General features: G+C 42.9%; 1 protein-coding gene across 5 annotated transcripts in view; it reads right to left on the bottom strand.

Annotated features, from left to right (window-relative positions):
- Positions 1-11,645: 11,645 nt before the first annotated feature.
- RASA3 (RAS p21 protein activator 3) overlaps positions 11,646-21,850 on the bottom strand; it is a 185,479-nt gene continuing 175,274 nt past the window's right edge. For all 5 annotated transcript variants that reach the window (XM_026096948.2, XM_026096945.1, XM_026096947.2 and 2 more), the window contains 5 exons: positions 20,942-21,024; positions 17,101-17,312; positions 16,173-16,276; positions 14,077-14,260; positions 11,646-13,500 (listed from right to left, as the gene is read on the bottom strand). In XM_026096948.2, coding sequence (XP_025952733.1) covers positions 13,425-13,500; positions 14,077-14,260; positions 16,173-16,276; positions 17,101-17,312; positions 20,942-21,024 — 659 coding nt within the window. In that variant the 3' untranslated portion in view covers positions 11,646-13,424. The remainder of the gene's footprint in view (positions 13,501-14,076; positions 14,261-16,172; positions 16,277-17,100; positions 17,313-20,941; positions 21,025-21,850) is intronic.

The raw sequence follows: 21,850 nt of genomic DNA, 5'->3' as shown, positions 1-21,850 counted from the left end.
ATGCAAGGTACCTACGGAGCTGTCATTCATGGCAAATGGCCTTTCTGCTTTCTGTTGAATGGAAATCTTCTAGTGTCATCTCACCCATGTCTATTATAAGTGAAGCAAAACGGATGGCAGAAGAAAGGATATTGTATTTATCACTGATTTCTTCTCCCTGTCACAGGCTTTCACATTCGCAACAAATGCATTTCAAGAAGAGCAGCCTGAGCACAAAGCTATATCTCTATTGCAAGATGAGCTTGCTTTCCTCATTCCCCCCAAATCTGCCACCAAAAATGCTGAAAACAGGACCCTGCGGAGGAGGGCTGGCTGAGAGCTCCTTCACTCCCAGGAACCAGTGTTGGCTCGAAACTGCAGGCAAACATTTCTTAAGAAGGGATTTCTGCAGATCAACTATCACATGCTTTCCAGGGAAAAACACACACTGCAAGCAGAAAGAAATCTGCTGATGTACACAGAGTGTGTGTGTGGGGTGGGGGCGGCGGGGAAGCCACACAGCTGGCGTGATTTACACTGCCTCTTTTAGGAAGGGCCCTCAAGAAGTGCTCCCAACCCCATGCTCCAGCCCCGCCACGGTGAGCGAGGCACGTCTCGGGATGAGTCTGTTCACGCACCTCGCCAGCAAACTCCCCGGGCTCCTGCAGGCCTGGCAGTGGTGGTGGGTGGTGCATGGAGAGCAGGACCTGCTCCTCCTGGGAGGGCTGCTGGCAGCAGTCACAGGAGGATAGCAAACAGCAGGAAGGAGTTGGGGAAGGTCAGGTTTGGGTTATGGTGTACTGGAGAAAAGGTCTGAAATCATGTCAGAGCCCAGGGTGCCAGGGAGGGTAATGTGAAAGATGGCTGGTGGAGAAAGTTCCTCCCCTTCCCTTAGGTCTCCCATGTGCCTCATCTCTGTCTCGCTGAGGTCCAAGTCATTCCCCAGGCCAAGGTCTGAGCAGCTCCCCGGCACATAGTTACCTGTTTAACACTGCTCCTTTTCTCTCCTTCTGTTTCTCCTGCTTTTCCCAGCCTGGAAGGCGGCCCATCTCCTTCAGGGCCTGGTAGCCAGGAAAGAGACAGAGACGGTTTTAGCTCTATGCTAAGGACTTTGCACCACTGATAACTCCATCTGAACCCTGAAAATTTGATAAGAAAGTACAAAGGATGCTTGCTCTGTCTTAAGTAAATGCTTTATAGTTGTCCTGGGTAGGACAGCTGAGGGGCTCCAAAGTCTTCACCTGATTATAATTCACACAACTGACTGTGTATTTTTCCTGTTTTGCAAAAACAACAGGATATCCCCCTTCCCAAATTTAGGAATGCCTTGACATTTTATTAAATCTTTTTTTCAGGCCTATTTGCAGAACATAAATCCTTTGGACCAGCCATAATGTGGGTGTGATGGCTGCTGTGTTACTAACGCTGTAAGGCCAAGTGGCCTTGGGTTTTCTTCTTAGCCGTCCCTGAAATGGTCACACGGCCATCTCCAGGTTTACGGTTCCCAAGCTGTGATCCATGCCACAGGAATCATTTGTGGCACTGAAGAGTTAAATACACAGTTCTTTTCCAATGCAAGTTTAACAATAAGGATGCACAGCTCACCCAGTCAAGCAGATTTCCCTTCCCACATTGGAAAAACAGACAGAACAAGCAGCTTGAGGGAGCAGAGCTTCTTAAAATAAGATCAATACTATATAAGTACAATGTGCCAATAAAAAAGTTCAGTACAAAAAATACAAAAGTAAACCAAAAGCAATAACCTGGAAATTCATTGCTGCTTAGAGGCTTGAGGTCAAAGTGACAGCACATGAAAACAGCCAGTCTTCTCATTTTGTTCTATTTGCCTTTGCTGAGGGAGTGAGAGATTTAGCTTTCTGACCTCCCAGTAGGGTTTGCCTAAATCTGGTTTTAGAGTGCAAGGTACTCAGTCAAAAACACCGCAGACACATGACGCAAGTCTTGAACCTATCTGCTCAGAGTCCACCAGTTCAATCTGCTCAGAGTCCACCAGTTCAAGCTTATTCAGAAGTTTTGAGGGAAGACATTGTCCCTGCAGCCTTTATAGTGCACCAGGCCTTGTCCATGCATCTCTAGCTTTATATCCGATCGAATATCTTTCTGTCCTGCTGCAGTAGGCATAAAACCAAAACATCAGCATAAACGTGCAGAGCATGTTCTGGCTAGCTCGACAGGAATGCAGTGGTGCACTCGCACCCAATCTGGGCTGAATGCACTGCGCCCGGTGACTCAGTAACACACAAACCTAGTCCAAATGCTCACAGAGACGTGCTCAGAAACTCCAAGCGGGGATCATTGCAAAACAGTGCAATTAGGAACAGTGCTCTGGCGTTATCTGGAGGATACTGCAAGAGAGCACCACCACCTAGTGGTCTGATCAGTCCATATGATGGCAAATGCAGGAGGAAAAAGTCACGGGAGAACCAGGGCTTGTAGGAAAATTACTGCTGCAAAAATGACAGAGTGAATAAAGAAGTGTAATAATGCTCATCACAGCAGCTGGGCTTCTCCTATCACCCTGGGTGGAGTTCATCTCACCAACTTGAGATGTCTTTACTATAAGCTCGCCTACTGGAAATCATCATGCCAGGTTCCTTGCACAGTCAACAGAAGAGAAATGGAAATTTCTTGGGCTTGGTTCATTTCATCCTAAGGTAGCCATCTAAAATGGTAAGTCACAATCTAGAAGTGACTGCCTCTCTCCTCTGACTATTAAAGGAGGCTGGATAACTAAATGAAATGTAAGCATCTGCATAGTCAACATCTACATTTGGAAAGATGGATCTCATTCTCTTTGTCTTTTAGTTGTTATTGAATTAATTTGGAATGCAGATCTTGTTTCCTATGGCTCTGCAATGAAACATAAGCAATTGTCTGGTTAAGTAATACTCAAACAGTGATGTCAGAATTATATCAGAGCATATTCAGCAGAACATGATCCACCCTCCCACAAAAGAAAACTCGCTCCTAATTAATACAATTTCAAAGACCCTAATATCAGTTTTTGAGCACCAGCCCCTGCTACATACAAGCATTCAGGTGAGTGGGATTTAACAGACAAGAATGTTTGCATAGTTGCCCATGGCATCAAAATACTTCTCTTTGCATCCCGCAGCACTGAGGTTGTTGCATTTGTAAAGGAAGAAAAATAAAAATACTCCACGGAGGAGCTCATCAGCATAGTCAGAATCTGCGACATCTTCTTTCCCCTGTAATGTCGTATCACCACCCAAGTGGCCTCCTTGACTGAATCAAATCAGTGGTGCTACATCCCTGACAAAGGTACTACCAGGAGGAATCAAGATATCTGTCTGAATCTAAAAACGTAAAAAGAAATGGTAAGTTAAAAGTCAAAGCCTATATTGAACATCACCAGGAAAGAAATGAATCCACGTTCAGGTCTCCTCACCACCTGCTTCAGATGGTGAATCCTAACAGTAATATGGAGGCTATCAGCCTTGGGCCCAGGTAAGTTTGCTGACCTGCCAGGCTGTTTATGCTCAGGTGACAGCTCAGCTCAGGATTTTAGAGCAACCACTACCATAGCTTTACCTACGTATAATGTGATTGCTCCCAGGATGCTGTGCATGGCCTGGCTCCATCTGCTCTTGTGCTCGTGTCATGCAACCAACATCAAAGATACAAGATGGCTCAGGATCTTTCCAGCAAGATCGAAGTCCCACCTGCCTGGGAGTATGTCAATGGCCCAAGTTAAGGCTATCCACATGGACAACAGGGGTACATGGTGCTGGTTTGCGCCTTCTGGCAACAGCCAACTGAGTTGCACTGTGGTTCTTGAGTGCGCTATCCATCCGGTTACCACATCTTCACCTTCCTCTCTCCTGCCATAAATGTCATCCAGAAGCTGAATAGTTTTGCTGTTTCAAGACATCAGAGTTGTTTATTTTTTTTAAATACCAAATCAAATAAAAAAGTAAAATATTTGCAGTTAATTCTGTTCTTGTACAGAGCCCATGTCTACTGCTCCCGCTGGACTGTGCTTATAGCTAAAGCTGACACTTTAGCTGAAGCTAAAAAAGATTGGCTAAATTTTCAGAGCAAAAAATGCTTAAAAAGTGAAAACAGATTTCAGAATTAATTAATCACCAAGTTATAACACAGAAGAGACTTTAACTGATGGCTACCCACATGAAAAGCAAAAGAAACTAAAACAAGTGATAAGAAAATATTTATTCTACTAAATAGATTCTTGGGCTGTGATATTATGCATAACCTTTTTTGTAAGCAAGAAGAAAATAGCTAATTCTAGTTTTCCAGAACCAGTTTTTGCAGGCTTTTATTCCTCCCAGAAATATTTAGACAAGGATAACCAGAGCCAGTGTGATCTAGCTATTTGGACAATGAAGTAGGACAGAAGACTTTTACCCAAACTTTCTTTCAGCACAGCCTGCAAACTACTCTGCTTACTGAGGGTCCCAAAACAAAAGACATCTTTGTGTACTAGGAAACGGTTAGGCAAGAGGCAAACATTGTAACTAGTAATAGAAAATTTGCAAGCCTCAAATGAGGAAAGACAGAGGAAGTGCAAATGTTGGGAGAGTTCAAAGCTGGAATTAGGTTCAGTTAGGTTTTGCCTGGCAACTAATGTGCCAAATCTGAGCACTTGGGTCAGAGCAGCAACTAGAGCCACCGGTTTCTACATGTGTGGAAAAATAATTGTGGCACCACAATGTATGCAACATTGGATCATTTCTTTTATCTATATATTACTCTTTGGCAACCTGCCCCTCTTCACCTCCAGCAGGATGCAGATTTTTTTTTCTCCTGCATAGCATTCTCATCCAACAAAAGCACACCACCATTTTACATTATCCTTTCCTATTAGCTGTCTGTGTGAGGGCTAAATATTTTCCATACCCAATTTCAAATAATTCTTCTTTTTCTTTTTCTTTTTTTGTTAACGTGTCTTCAGTTCAATAAAATAGAGAAAAGTGAAAAAATGGTTGCAAATGGGAGTGTCTTAATGAAATATGTTCGATAACATTCAGTAACACTTGGCACACATGTCTATTCCAGAGACAATTATGCACACGACAGCTTTTACTTGGCCTGCACCCACTCCAGGCTTGCTTAGGAAAGTTCCTGCCCAGCTTTGCACTTTGCTGATTAATCCTTGCTGCAGTCAGTTAACGTTAACAGGCTACCTATAGATTTCTTGCAAGTGGAGCAAATCTGATATGGCAATTAGAAATATGGGAACCTGAAGTTGTTTGTTTGTTTTTTTTTAATTTAAAGAGAAGGGCCATGTATTTGACAGACATTAAGAAACCCAGAAAAAGGATGTTCAGTTTATTCTAATTAACACTGCCACTTCCCATAGAGATAGGGTTGGAAAACTGATCTAACTTTGAAGCTGGCCCTGCTTTGAGGGGGAGGTGGGACTACATGGACTCCTGAGGTCCTCTCCACACTGAATTTCTCAGTGATTCTGTAGTAAGTGATGATAACCAGGATCAGGGAAGTGGTGAATAAGATGTCTGAGACGTGGGCAGGGGCAGGCAGCCAGGCCAGCAGCCTGGGGCAAGAGGAAGGCAATGGGAAGGTGGGTGAGATGGAGGCAGTGCTACTGCTTGGTGGGGAGCCGTGATGGCGGCGGGCAGACGACTGCCTGAAAGACTGGAAGGAAACTGGAGCAGGGGTGTGGGATGTCGACAGCTCAGAGAAGCTGTTAGGAATAGGGGAAAGGTGGAAATAGGGACTGAGGGTTCACAGCAGGGAGGAGACAAGGTGTGTGGAAGCAAGGGCCTGGGATGAAAGCCTGAGGAGAGGGTCTGGCTGGTCACGGGGAGCAGCAGCAGCTGCACAGGTGCCAGATGGGAGAAGAGATGGGGACAGTTTCAAAAGGATAGGGCCAACATGGTACATTTGGTAGAAGGAAGGACAAATTGGCAAAAAGAGTTGTGCCAGGCAGAGCAAGCCTGCCTCCATCCCACCCCCTGAGGAGCACCTGGCCTTCCTCTTTTTAATGTGATGCGCTGATGCTCACCTACCTGGCCAGGCCTGCACTTCCCTTCATTGTCTCTCTGCTGTACTCGCAACTTCTAAACACAAGAGAAAGCACGAGCCATTTCCTTCTGGCACTTAAATAACTCAAGTGTTAGCTACCCTCTGCCTAGAAACAGTCCCGACTCCCCTCACGACTCTTCAGACTGCTCGGACCAGGGCTTTTTGCTCACTGTTCCTCTTCTCAGCGCCTTCCCCCCGCCAACCCCACACCCACCCACACCACTGCGGCCACAATGGCGCTGATTCACAGGACAAACCCTTCTCTGTTATTCCCAGTCTTGACCACCTCTTCCGCTACAGCCAGAGACTCCCAGCACGGAGCCACACACCTGGGGCAGGCGGGTCACCCAAGGGAGGTTTGCCAGGGGGCTGCAAGTGGAGCGCCCTGGAGCAGGACATCGCGAGGGAGCACCAGCCTCACGCATGGGGCTGCTGAGGGGTGAAGCAACCCGCTGTGCAGCAGGGGCAACGTGCGTCCTCTGGGGCAGCAGGGACAGAGCCGAACAGGGAGCAGATGGAAGGCAAAGAAAACATAGGAAGAGAATGAAAGGCAAGGCAAGCTATGGGAAAGGCGGTGCCGAGACACGTCTCCATCAGCTCCTGCTGTGGATAGAGCTGAGCTTCCCTCACTGGAGCAAGTAGAGGCAAATGTTGTAGCTGAGCCGTTTTGACCAGAGCTCGCAGACCAAGAAAGAGCTGTCTCTCTGGCAGGGCAATGTGACAAGCAGCAGAGCTGTGCAGGCATTACAGGAAAAAGAGGGTGAGGGAAGAGGATTACCAAAGGCAAGATAGAAATTGCATCAAAAGGAAAGGACTTCTCTGGAGGGAAAAAGGATGACAAATTTTTCAGACAAATGAGGTTCAGACCCAGAAAAGGGTCCATAATGCTCTGCAGTAGGGAACCTGCCTTTGAGCCTGTAGTACCAGGGAAATTCAAGATAGCAAAGAGCTGGCGGGGAGGGTGGCAGAGCAACTATTGCAGGTCCAGCTCCTTGGTAAACTTTTTGATGAAACATGGTATTGTGACAGTGAGAAGAGACAAATCTTGGGGCAGAATTTTGCTCTGATTTTGCCTGTTGTTATGCCAGAAGAACAGCAAGACTGCTGGTCAGTAGCCATGCTGCACACATAGAAAAGGGAAAAGATGACTTGGCAGGGACAGGTGTCATCCACCACCTCACATATTCCTGGTGATAGACAACAGTGCAGTTTTGGGGGACGAGGACATATAAACAGGCAATATTGATTTCAGAAGTAGTTGTTACAGACAGAGCTGTACATCAGTGATTTTAATAGGTAGCAGGAGGAGAGACAGTGCTGGAAGCAAATGAATTTGGGGCAGAGCTGAAAGATGCACTTGCTGGTGGCAAAGCCAGCTGGGGCAATTTGTTCCCCTCCAGCCCATCAAGTTGTGCTAATGCCAGTGAGGCTACTGTAAACCTGGTCAGATAAATATAAATAAATGATCCAGGCTTCTAAAAAATCTCCCCCTGCTTTTGAGAAACTCCCCCACCCTGATGGTTTCACTGATTTGGGTACGGCATAGCACCACGCACAGTTGCATCAGTGCTATTAAGAGGATGTTGAACTGCAACAGAGGGGCAGGAATCTCTTAAGTGGGCTTTACCACAAGACAAAACATGCCATGAGGCTGTCCTCACAGTGCCATGGCTCAGCGGGAGGCAAAGCACTTACATCTCTAGACATCACAGATAAGCCTGTCTATTTTTACAGTTGTTCTCACCAGCTGTGAGCCTCTCCAGTCATTTCCATCATGGGCATAGGATGTCATGGCTGCCAAAGCATGACTTCTAGAGAGGCTGGGGAGTGGCAATTACAGCTCAGCTGTAACACAGAAAACCTTGCTAAAGCAAGCAGAACACAAGGTGTTTTAGGGAGGCTTTTCAGTGTATAATTTTTGCTTTCATTGAGTAAAAAATTCCTTTTCTTCACTTGTAATTCATAAAATTCATTTCCTTCCTTTATCCTCTTCAGCAAATTTCTACTACACAAACACAACTACTACAGTTTTAGTTACTGACTCCAGAAAAATACACCTCCTTACTTATCCAATGAGTTTGCAATCAAATAAACTAACTGTTTAAACCTCTAGTGTCTGATGGCAACACTGTGCACCGTGTTACCTATATCAAGACTTGTTTTAAATTAAGAGGCGTTAGTATCCACATCCGGACCAAAGGATAAGAAACTTTTTCTGAGGAAGTCCAGCTATAAAAATTCTTTTTGATGAATGTATATATTGCCTGGTTGAGCTATAATTATTCTAATCAACTCTCCTGGAGTTCAGTACATTTGTTGGGCCCCCAAGTGAGCAGTAAAAAATGGATTTCCTCTCAACAGCTTTAGGCAGGGCAGGGTAACAGTGACAACTGTGACGGAAGTTAAAGAAGCTGAGTGAATTGAATAAAATTAGTCAAACACCACACAGGCCCCACACTTCTGGAGAAGACGTGCCCTCAATATTAAAAAGAATTGCGTACAAATAGGATACATTTGTGGGAAGATTCAGCATAGTAACTTGATGGCTTCCATGGTGCCTTCCTTCCAGTCTTTACTTACACAGTCCAGCTGCACAATCTTACACATGTAGGAATCCAGCACTTCTGTCTTAAAACCTTGTCTTTTCCTTAGTGTCCACTTGAGCTTTGGAATAATTCATTTACTGTTTAATGACGTTAGCTCAGAACCAGAAATAAATGCCTTTCCCCGTCAGTCTGCTAGCCTTTGTCTGTAGCAGCAGTTAATACAGAAGATGCTGTTCTTTATCTCTAACATTATTATGCAGCATCACTCTGAGCCCCTGGCTACCCCAAGCCCTTTGCCCTAGTCTCCCCACTGCGTTCATTTCCTGAAGCAAATAACAGGGACTGGCAGGATTCACGCACTCTCCTAGTATCCAAGCTAGCTTCTTACAGAAGTCTTTCTAAGCATGCTTACAGGATTAGAATGATCTGCTTGAAACAGTATATTGCAGAAAAGGGATGCAACAGGGAATCACATCAAAATACAAATGCCTCAAAGGCAGCTGTGTCACACAGGCAGCCTTCCTAGCCCTGATTCAGGATCTCAACAACAAAAACACTCTGCTTCTCATGTAGACAAAAGTTTTCATCAATTTCTCACAGTTTCCTCAATCTGCCTGGGAAGTTCAGGTCTTGGGGGGTCAGTCGCTGACGCTTGCTTCAGTGAGTCTCTGTAACAGTGTGGTGGGCCCTGGGTAATCTTCTCATTAATTATACACCATGTCCACTGCACCTGGGGCTTTTCTGGTTTGGCATTTGGCGATTTTTACTCAGAAAAGTTGTCAGTGTCAAGTGTTCTTCAATCCTTTCAGCCATACCCAGACCTCAGTAAAACCTTAGTGGGTGAAGAACCAAGTGCCACAGGTGCCAACAGAGCTTTGAGATGGCATTGGCACATGTGAGGATTGTCACTCCTGTTGTTCAGTTGACTGTGTCACAGCAAAGCTTCAGAAATGACAGCAACAGCATGAAAATGCCCAGCGGTGATTTGTCATTGCTGCAGCAGCTGTTTTCCAGCTCTACTCCATCCACCCCAGCAAACACACACACGTACAAGAGTGACAGGATTTTACCTGTCAGCTGAGCTCCCGTGCATTGCCTTAGGGAAATCTAACAGGAATCCTTATTCCTCATGTGTGTCATTTCACAGCTTAATATCACCCTCTCAATTCCTCGCTCCTGAAATGCACAGAGATATTTGGCCAGGTACACTACCTCCTTTGGACTGGCATGGATACAGACCAGCACTGCCTGGATTCTCTCACAGGGTCAGCCTTGCTTTATCATACTGATACCAATGATGGAGAAAACAGGCACAGGAATGGTCTTTGGTATCTGGAGTCTCTTTTTTTGGTCAAAACTAAGTAGCCCGTGCTTTGTTAGAAAGCAGCCCCTGCCTGACCTGACAGTAGGTTCCAAAATCCATGATTTCTAAACATTGTCTAGACTAACAACTGAAGTGTCAAAAGTGACCTTAGGAAATCTGAATTTGGAATTGGACAGCAGGGGTTTATACTATGACCAGTGTAGTACCTGGAAAACCAGAAAAGAGCCAGCTCTGTGTGCACTGGGATAAAAGGCTTCCAGAAAGCACTTCTAAGATCCTGGTATCTTGACATGACAAGACAGAATTTTTTCATTTTGAGCTCTCTTGGTCTCCAAGTTCCCATTATTTTATAGTTGCTGATTCTCTCTGGACACCAGTTCTGTGGTTTTAGAGTTTCGGGACTGGTCTTCTTCCTACAGACTAGAGATGTTCACAGGAAAAAGGGACAGATTGGACTAAGAGTCTGCTCAGCTCTACAGTAGACAGCTATTGTGTCCCTACCTCTTCATGTCATACAGATATGGAGGACCAGAACTGGGGTGGGAAACCACTGCATATTATGACAGTTGGAGACCTCACGGCATGGGAAAAAACAGCAGCCAGCCAAGAGAGGTAGTCAGGAAGAGGAAATGACTATACGCTAAGTGAGATTAAAGTGGGAATCTGAAGGATTGGAAAGGAGACAGACCTGGGAATGGTGTTACACTAATTTTGCTGTTAAATTTGCTCACTTCTTACGAATCACCTGCCACTTTACTACATCATCTTACTTAAAATCATGTTTCTTTCTAAAACAAGAAGGCAAAAAACACACCCTTGAATGCTGTGGTAAGTTCCACCTTCACGAAGATGCATGTGATGTGATTTCCACCATCACTCTGGTTTTCTTTCCTGGCTGTGGTCTATCTGTTAAACCACTGCTGTCACTCAGCTAGAGTGTGTCTGCAAAAGCTCTCCTCCAGAAGTTTCTCAAAAACAGACATCCATGTTCTGGTGACAACTAGAGACATCAGATGAAGCAGTGGGAGGTATCCTGAATGCCAGCTAGATTAACACGCTCCTGTATGAGCTGGCCGACAGCTTTGTATACTGGAGGTGCTGTTGCCTAGCCTTCCTGCAAATACTCCCCAACAGAAACAGTAAAGTGCAGGCTTCCTACAGGAAGTCTCAGAGCAAAAGCTTAACTCACACACGTCTTCAGGGAGGACTGATAAACACTAGAAACTCTCAGCAGATGCTAGAGAAAACTATTGCAGACCAGACTGACTTGCGAAAAACAGTAACATGTCCAAGCTTTAGCCACAGAACAGGTTGTAGCCAGAAAGGCAGCAGCTCCACAAGGTATGAGCCAATCTAAACACTAGTTGCCACGCTTCTTCTTGTCCCTCCTGTCCTTGCAACATGGTCTCACCCCTCCTCCTTACCAGCAGCAACTGTGTAATAACACAAGGAATCAGTTCAAAAAGCTAATCTGGCTGAACAAGAACTGCTTTCTTTGCTGGATTCATTTACAGGCGGCTCAGGTGCCCCATCTGGTTGACTGTGCAGTCCCACAGGCACAATGTTGACCCAAGAAAAGGGGTGGGGAAGGGAGGAAAATGGAGGATGGGACTCAGCAGCCCCAGCTGAGGTCGATTTAAACTCACAAGGATCCTCATCCACAGTCCAACTCTGAACAGCAGATGCTGTGCCACAGGGCACCCCTGGTGACCACTGTGAACCTAAACAGACTTCAGGTGCACATGCACTTTTCAGAAATAAAACATTTCTTTTAATTGGCAAGTAGAACACACATTACAGGTCATTAGTATTTTATAAACAATATTAAGTTACAAATACATGTTAAAAATTGCAGTTCATGGCAGCTAAAAGCTAGGAGTCCAAAATGCATTTCTGTAATGCTTCGGTATTTCCCTTTCCCCAGTCTTCTGGGTGAAGACGAATAAAGGATCATTTATCATCTACTAGGAGGTGGTCTACTGTATACTCAAACAAAAAGAAAACCTCATTCCTAAGAGCATCACTAACAAACAGAGGCATTCCAAATAATTCAGCCATCTTAAATCACACCAGATGCAATGAGGACACAGCTGAGAGTTACTCTGTAACACTTTAGGCAAAGATACAGATAACTTCACATTAAACTGAAAGTTCAATGTTTTCTGGTCCAATTCAGCTTAAAACCAACACTAGCTTCTACCCCACAGAAGCTTAAAGTCCATCACACAGGCTTCTGTGCTATCAAAGCTAGGTGTTTGTGAATTAGACCCTTATACACAGGAAAGTTATGGAATACAACTAAACAGCATACATAAATATATATCTTATATTTAGCAGATCTTTATTCTCCTCCTTAATGACTTTTGTTGGTATTACTGAGATACATAGTTCATTCCATTTTCACTACACTCAGAACATTAACAAGTTATCATTATGCGTGTTAATATACTAAATTACCTTTAGCACATCTCTTTAAAAAAGTATTTAAAAACATTTTTGGAAAAGTAAAAATCTCTATTCCAGAAAACCAAGTGGTACCAGGATAGCATGGACTCCAGTGCTTAAACATCCTTTCACAGAAAACCCATCTTGATGACTTTTGTGCCTGGGACTCAGTGCATCTCAGCTGCCAGACTTGCATTCTAGTCATCCTTCTTGCTGCTGTGGTGAAAAGTCTTCAAATTCAGCTTACCTTGCCTTTCCATTGGCAGACTTCCAAAGATTATCATTACTGGACTGTATAAAAAACATGTAGCTTTGACATTAGTTCATTTCTTACCTACTCACATTTATATGAGTCAGTTTTATCATACCACTGAGTTCATCTTCAAAGTCTGCTGAATGTGTCTGGAAAAATGACTTTGTATCTCAAAAATATCAAGAGTACCATTCAGATCTGGATTTCTATTAAAAACTGTGCACATTTAGCAAAAATTACGCTATTGTAAAAACAAAAGGCCTGCTCCGTGGCCTGCTCATAATACAAGCTACAATGCAAGAGATTACACCAACCAGAGGGCTTTTCTCTGCTTTTTTTCTAAATGCAGGCATTAAAAGCAAAGTGTTACTAAGCTTTTCCTAAGAGAGCACGCTGGGGGGTGTGGCATAATATACAGTAACCAGGAACAAAACCAGTAACAAACAATTCTAGAAAATGCTGCATATTAGCAGCATGCTTGGTTTCTGAAACATAAGGAATTGCATGGAAGTTGTCAAGATGAAGACCACACAGCTTGATCATTGAACTGATCACTAGATTCCAAGAAACCAAAGCAAATTTAAAAATACACATGACAACAACTGCCTAGAAGGCAGAGTTTTATCATCTGTCAACAGCCAGATGAATAAAGTGCATAGCAACTATTGTAACAGTTTCTTGAAAAGAGAATACAACCTTTAGCAAGTCTCAAAGTTTGTAAGCTTGACACTTATCCATACATTTTGCTACATGTGTGGCTTCCCTTTTGTTTTGCTTTTTAGCTTCACTGATTAATCCTTCAGCACTGTCCTGTGATTTTCGTTGCACTTCAAATGGAATGTGCTGAGATCTCCGACTGCTGCCTAATGTAAGTCTGGAAGCTCTTGTCACCAATCGGATGTTCTCTAAAAGGAAAACAAAATTGGAAAGCGTTTACAAAGAGTTATCCGTCAGGACATCAAAACCTCAGAACAGAAAGTGAACAGGCAAAACCTTTCCCATAAGTATGATTTTCAGAGTTGTATTTGTAAGGATAATCTGCATCTGACTTTAACTGGAAGAACTGACTGATAGTTGAACTGAGTTCCTTTTTCTTTTTATGTCAGCTGTGCCCAAAACTGCTTTGTTTATATGTACACAAAATAAGGTCGTAAGGCTGCATCAACCACTCCTCCCAGTTTTAAACCAACACTCTAGGACACACACTAGGATGCTATTTACCCCCTGTTTTATGGGCACAGGTTCAAAATTCATAAAAATAAGCATGATTATTTTTTCTAATGAAACTATATTAAAAAATAAGCATTTAAAAAAATCCTTCTAACTCTTTAAAGTACCATGATATCAATCCCAAGTCAAAATATTACTTCGTATGTATTTTCTCGATCTGTTTTGAACAGGAATAGGGTGAAGGCCAGACAATAAGCCAGTGAATTGCTGTTTTGCAGGACTGTTTCTCTGTTTGGACTATCCATACTTACTGGCTTCCATATTTTGTCTTCTTAAATTTATCCCTCTTATATTGAGCATGTTCCTGCTCTAAAGTTCCGACACCTTCAATAATCAGCTTTAGTGTTTTATAAGTCTCCTTAGGGTCATCAATGATAAATGTTGAATACTCTTCCTCTTCAGGCCCATCATACACAGATTTGCTGCCACAGGCCTCTGGGGAAAAAACAGAGTACAGGAATAGGTAGGAATAGCTATCAGATAGGTGGGAAAAAAGTGGAACAGGCAGACTAAAAATACTCAGTCTGGGGTTCACACAGGCCAGCAGTTCCTAAACTTGGTTTGCCTCAGTGTAACCACCACAGCACTGCAGCCAACATCAACGGTGACAGCAGAAGGAGCAGTTCCCTGTCCTTCTGCTGTGCTGCTTGCAGGCATGGGGGCTGGTCTGTGCCCACTCTCTCCTCTAGCCTCATAAGGAAAGGGCAACAAGCCTGGCAGCTGTTCCCAACTTCGTGCTAAACTGCCCTCTGCTGTGCTGCTCCTAACTCCTCTGGGGAAAAGAAAAAGCTTAAAAAAAAAAAGTCAGTTTTTTTTTTTTTTTCCTGTGCACACAACTGAAGCAGCTCTAGTACCACCAGCAGTACCATGCACACCCTTTGGGAACTCTAACACAGGCCAAAACATGCCATTTCACCGCAGGACTGGCCCGCATGAAATCAAGTATTTTCTCATCAGAAAGCAGGACAGGAAACATTCATAAGCAGCAGGTAAGAGCAAAGTGTGGCTCTTCACAACAGACTGAATTTGAAACAGAATTACAGGTTGAAGCAGGCATAGAAGATGTTTTACCACATTATCCCCAAAAGAATCAGAAAGCAAGCATAAGTAGAACATGCCACAGCTATTGCCTGGCTGCCTGCTAAAGGAAATGTTCTAAGAAGGGGTAAGCTGTAACATTACCTTCTTATCCCATCAGTGAACCTTGCTGCATAAGAGACCAGGACACTGCTTATATGAACATATGCAACATTTTCATCATGTGGTCTACCTCTGCATTGTAGCTGACCATATTGGAAGGGGGGAGAGAGAATATTTTACTGTTGTCTCTACTTTTCCCTAACTTTATAGCTTTACTACTGTTTCAGTCTCAGCTTTCAGGTTAGCCTCCCTTTGCTGTACAGTCTGTGCCAGACCTGTGTCCTTTTCCCTGTCGCTGAAACTAGATGCTGGCCCTGGCACTGATGATTCGGAACAGGGGAAGCTGGGCATCGGTTCAGGCAGCTCGGAAGTGGTGGGGGATCTAAAGTTTGCAATTGCATGGCGGCCAGAAATGGATTAAAGTGCTTTCCAAGCTGGACGTCTGACACCACTGGCTTATCTCATATTATAAAATAAAGTACTATTTAAAGGTTAGTGCCACAGTGAAGGCTTCCCTGCCACTCCCTGTACTAAATTGGGATTTCAAGTCTGGCATCATGTACACCGGATACTTTTCTTGGCATGCCTACCAGTACTAACTTCCTCTACTGTCTCTTCTTTCTTTGATCCTTCATTTCATATCTCTGCTTCACTCAGCTCTTGAGCGTTTCCCAGCGCAAACTTCACTTTTCATTTCAGAGGTGTCCACAGGGTCAGCTTTCATTGATAGCTCCAAAACAGCCTGCCTGAGGAAACCATTTGGATCCAGCCTGTTCTTGGGAACTGAATTACCGAATGCACACTTGGCTTCTGGTAACACAAAACCATGTTACACTGAAACCTCAACTTTGCTGGTGCTTCTTTTCAGGATCAGTAAACTTCTGGTTTAGTACATGCAGTGATTTATCAATTTAGAGCATGCAAGCTATGCTCTGAGCCTATGCTATTTTAGGATGCTGTGGTAAAGACCGTATTTCAAACAACTGTTTAACATGCAAATAACTTTGTACAGACTATGAGATTGCAGAGTGTACCAAAAATAATTCATGCAACTGCCTCAAGGCAGCAGGAGGGGAAACAAGTTAAATAACGGCCACTATATTATGGGCATGTGATCTGCAAGGCTGGTCTAGCTAAGACATACAGTTTTTCAAAGTACTTTCATCTTGCTAAATGTATTGGAGATGCAAAGATCTTTCATCCTCACCTTGCATTTTCTCCAATTTTGACATATACAAGTTGAAAAGAGAGTAGATGCGCTCAGTTTCTCTATCTCCATCTATATCCAGTTGTATATTTGCTGGCAGGCCTCTGTAAGGCATCAGGAAGAGACACGGAAGTCAGATTATAGAGAGTGTATTATGGCATAAAAATACTTAACAAGGATGACAGAACATGTGACTTTCATGCTTAAAAGTATGTATTTATGAAAGCTATCAGATTATATGTAATGAATCTTGAAACTTCCCCATTTTTCCCAGCAGAAAAGGTAGACAAGCCCAAAACATCTTCACATCCAGATTATCCAACATGCTTTCACTCTGACTTGAAGGAACAGACTACCAGTATCCAGACATTCTAGTAAATTAATCTGCTATAGCCAGATGGAGGAGCTAAAGCACCAAGTTCCCAACTATTCAGATTTTGTATTCTGAGACTTGCAACCACTACAGACTTGTTGCCGCTCTCATTTTAGATGAAAAAAGTCTCCCAGGAAGTGGACAGTACCTCTTCATTTAAGAAATACAACGAGGGGGCTCTTAGAGAAGATCAGTTAAGAATTAAATCTAGAAGCAAAAGCTTCCCCGTTTCAGAAAATTTACAAACAACAGAAAGTTGCAGGGATTTCTGGCATTTCTTCTGGCACAGTTGGCCGGAAGAAAAATATCTTATCCCACAGGGGATTCCTGCCAATGCCATGAACTTTAAAAACTTCAATATTTTAACTAAGATATGCAGATATTGACAGCATAAGGAACTACAAAAATGATGGTCTTTGGCAGCATTCCTTGCTGGAGCTGAAAACTCCACAGTGCTGGTGCACCTTGCAGATCTTCTTGGCAACCGCAGGTTACACTGCAGACACACACATCCCCTGGCAATATCTAGACCAATGTCATGTTGCCAATCCTTACCCTGTGCAGGGTGTGCAGCCAGGAGTGTTATCTGCAGGAGCTTTACAGCAAAGCCAGTGGCCATTAAGATAAGCAGAGGGATGGTAGACTGTGAGGCGCTTCTTGTTGCATTGGCTAACTTTGGTGAGTATATCAATCCAGTCCTTGGCCTCCACGCAGTTATTTGCCTGGATATACAGGACTCTTCTTTCAGGCTGTATCACCTGGAACATCTGCAAACAAGGAAATAAGCCACACAATAAGCCACCGGTATGAGTCAAATTTAAGACTGGGCACAGACCAAAGATTTATTAAAGAGAAAAAAAAAGCACATGAAAAGAATGCACCAATAAATATATTTCAACACAAAACCAAGCATCAATTGTGCCCTTAAAACAACAAGGCCTTTAACCTGGTACAGGAATAAGATCCTGTTCCTGAAGAAGATGATTTAAAACCAGCTATTACCAACTTGCTGAGTTGGTCCTCTGCAAGATTGCTCTCAGCCTCAGAAACACAATTTAAATAATGCTGCAGCTCCAGTTTTTGGAAGGCTGACAGAAGGAACGAATGCAGGGCTGAAAGGAAATGCTAGTCAGCAGGGGTCAGGAAAGGGAAAATCAAAGTTTGGATCCAGCCTTCATGACAGCTTTGCTTTATTTAACACTGTCATATCACTAGTCTTTTTAATATGCATTTCAGCCTGATTGTTTCCTTTTGATAATTTCTATGCTTCTATGCCCCCCAAATACATCTGCTATTAGTAAATTACAGCCATGCAGTTTTCTGTACATCTCTCTAATCACCTGTGGATGGTTCAAATAATTATGCATTAATTCTGCATTATGTCTTGGGCACTCAAAATCTAAACTAGACCTCCCCTGCCTGTTCAAAAGAGCTTGTAATCTAATGTGGAATAATTGCATTTATTTTCTTCCACTTGAAGGAGCAAGTTTCTGATGCACAGCCCTCTTGCTTGATCATATCGATGTTGCACTGAGGACACCTAAGCTAAAGTTAGTGACCTTGACCATAAATGCTGGGAAGGCAAGTGTCAATCATCTTCATTTCCTCTAACTTCTGCAAATACTTAATTTTAATGGGTTTTTCCTCTCTGTATCACCTAAATTATCCTTTTCCCTTTCTACTTTCCCATTTGAATATTCAAGTCATCAGATATTATGCTACCCATACCGTATGGAATATCATTTTCCAAACAGCTGGTTCCTCTGTTACTTAAAAAACAGCCAAACAAAAAAACCTGAAATGAACCTTTGTGCATTATGAAGATCTGAAACATTGGTCTGATTTCTTAACCTAGCAGGTTAGGACAATGTTGCCGACTGGCACAATGTTGTTGACCAGCCACAATCTCTTCTCCCTTTGTGATACTCTTCAGTGTGCATCCCTCAAAATGGCTTGCAAATATAATTGCTAATTCAGGAGCAAACAGCTTTATTTTAATTACAGTGTTATTTCTGAAAGGGAACAGAAAGTTCCAACAGTCATTTCCCCAGATTTCATATTTCTGTGGATGTGGGACATCAGTTAGAAAAGCACAAAGGCTACCATAATACCAGTGAAGGAGCTGCTACCAGCAGCTGTGATCACTCCAGCATTGCCAAAATACAGACTAAAGAGAGAAGTCTTTTATTAAAACTTCTCAGGACATAACTGGCAACTTTGAGTTTGGGAGATGGGGGGAAAAAAGGAGAAGGAAGACAGGAGTGTTGTGCAGCTTAACTTTCCTTTAACATAGAACCACAGCGAAGAAAAAATTTTAACACCCTGCCGGGCTAAATGCAGCCTTCTGCATTACAACAGAGGAACAGATTTAAGGGCTATAGCTTTGCGTAAGGGGATACCAGTCCAAGTGAACAAACATATGGCAACTGTTACTCAGAAGCCAACAACTAAGCCAAGAATTTCAAGTGGTTGTAAGACCTTTACGCTCTCAAAAACACCAGTTGCTCCTCAAACAACACTGAAGACCTGAACAGTACTTAAAAAAAAAACAAAAACACCCTGCCCCCCCACCCACCCCAAAAGAAAACATTAGCTCCCCAGCACCCAAAACTCTACTTAGGAAGATGAAGGCTGCTTGAGAGGTGATGCACAGACTTTCTGGTCTTTCTGCCAGACATGCAAACTTACCAGAAGTGAGGAAAATAGATTTGGATCAATTTTGAGCACACATGCATGCAGAATATTAACAGAAAATTTGGATTTTTAATCACACTTAGCACCCAGGATGGAATATCCACTGCAAATACATCTGCTGTTTTTTTTTCTTTTTTTTTTTTTTTTGAGAATTCTGTCCTTGCTGTGGTATTCTATTTATATATGGCAAGATAAATGAAAATATATTAGCATGGGAAGGTGGCAATGATGTTTTCTACCACTTATGGAAAGACTTTGCATTTTACTTTCTGGAATGTACATAAACACCTTCATTCCCTACGCAATACTGAATTTAGGCATCCAAATAAGCCCAATTTCTGTTTGTATTCAGAGTACTATCTTCTAACTTTAGCAATGAAGGGATATTTTTCCTTAACAAATATCTACAATAAAGGGATGATGATCTGAATGCATTTTAGCCCAGTAGAATAAGCATAAGTTAAAGACTGTCTTCACTAAAGAGTTAATCAGAGTTACAGCTCAGCTCAGCTCCATACAGAGTAACTTTTATCTTAACTGTGTGGCTACTTTTAGTTCAAGCAGGCTGCTTTGCAGAGCACAGAAGACAACAGTTCAAGTGAGTCCTACTCACCACACGTTACCATTGCCTTCTGATAGCTTGAGAATTATTTTGCAGCTTGGCTGCTTTTGCTTATCTCAGCAGGAATTAACGTGACTTATAAAAGCCAAAGCCAGCTACACAGTGAAGATGTGCTCTAAGAGCAAGTGAGCTGGAACTTATTCTATCTTTTAACAGAGACAAAGGCATGCTACCAAAATAACATTTGAAGTGGGGAAAATACCAGAGTGTCGAGCACAGAGTCTCACTTCGACAAAGCGCTGTTGAGGAGACGAGCGCAGGGCCTAATATATAAGGTAGGTTTGAGCATTGCCCTGAATGGTGCCCAGAAACAGTGCAAATAGCAGGAATGACTTACAGGCAAAAAAGCTCAAAGTCACAGCCATTTATGTGTATAAAGAAGTCTGTAGTAGATGTGTTTTTTTTTTTTTTTTTTTTTTAATAAAACTTCTTAAAAACTGTATTCAGCTTTACAGGCAGAAGGGTATGAAAAAGCCTCCTAACATCACTTAAACTGATCATGTCTAAGAAGTGTTCTGGCACAACGGATGGTATGTACAACACAGGCAGAAATTGGTAGCAGTGCTCCACGTATGAGAAATACAGCTCTATTTCCCTTAATGTGGCAATCAAAATGCTGCACCATACTGGCACAGCACAGATGTTATCCTGGCACATGACCTAAACCAAATATATATGCACTTTCATTATCTTACAGAGAAATTTTGATGGTTAGAGCAAGATGATGTGATCCTTCACAAAAATAAGCAGTCAGTTTCTTCCCAACAGACAGGTCTGACAGAAAGTGCAGGGACTCGATTATTTCACCTGTGTCCGACACTTTGGAGCCCAGACAGCTGATCAGCAGTGGTAAGTACTGAGTGTGCTGCAAATCACGAAACCCAAGGACTGCTGACTGGGCTGTTAAGAATCTGAATGGGCTGTACTTCTGGAAACTCTTGCTACTATATACAGAACAAGCAGCTGTGGTTGTACATCTTTCAATAGAAACCCAACCCGGGTTACAAACGGGAAAAAGGCGATTAGGTTGGTGGATCCAGACCAGCCTAACAAGTAAATTAATGAAGACGACCTACTTACATTTTTCATTTTAAAGGACTCCTCCTCCAGTCTTTCCACTGCCAGAATGTTTTCTATTGGAATGCTACATAGAGGGTGATCACCTGCAGAACAGACGTACCAACACTGAGCAACCTGTTCAAAACTCAACTTCTCCCTCTGTCATTACTCTAAGCACTGATTCAGCTTCTTGAAATATTATTGTGACTGCACAGGAAAAAAAATCTTTAATTGAATAGGGTTTTACTGACGTGCCCTTGAAGTATTACCTTAATTTCATTTCTGTTTTCGGCTGCACTAGGTTATGCTAGCAAGCCTTTTAGAAACAGACTACTGTAGCACAACACAGTATATTTACTGAGGAGGGGACAGCGAAAGAAATCATTCCTGTCAACTCAGCTGAACTTGGTTGGTAGTGGTGACACAAGACCTCAAAGCTGAGAGCGAAATGATGACTGGCAGCCTCCAGGTTCTGCTGAATCTGAATCTGTTTCCTCACCTTTCTCATCCCATATGTACTTATGTGATGGAAGAGAGTGCTATTTGCACAGAACTACTAAACAAACAGAACCAATCTGAGAAAAGCAAAATCCTTGCGATTAGGCAACATTAAGTGAGCAAATGCTTGCAAGTTCAGAGTTTTCAGTCAAACCCCTGCCCACCGCAGTCTGTTGGGCCAATGCTACAGAGTTTACGAGAACCAGCTGAGATGCGTCTGGCAATGCCCCATACCACCTAAATCCCAACGTAAGGTACTGGAGCTCCTGAGTTTTGTTTCCTCAGGTAATCTACTAAGTGACTGTGAAGCCTACAGATTTTATTAATAACTGATATTAGTAGACTATTTGATTGTTTGTATAATTAATACGATCCTGCGCTATCGAAGAACCTTCTCTAACAATCAATACAGATATACTAAATAGCTGGCAA

This window comes from Dromaius novaehollandiae, chromosome 1 (genome assembly GCF_036370855.1).
Source record: "Dromaius novaehollandiae isolate bDroNov1 chromosome 1, bDroNov1.hap1, whole genome shotgun sequence".
Classification (NCBI taxonomy): domain Eukaryota; kingdom Metazoa; phylum Chordata; class Aves; order Casuariiformes; family Dromaiidae; genus Dromaius; species Dromaius novaehollandiae.
The sequence above is the reverse complement of the archived record's forward strand: the minus strand, read 5'-3'. Positions and strand labels throughout refer to the sequence as shown.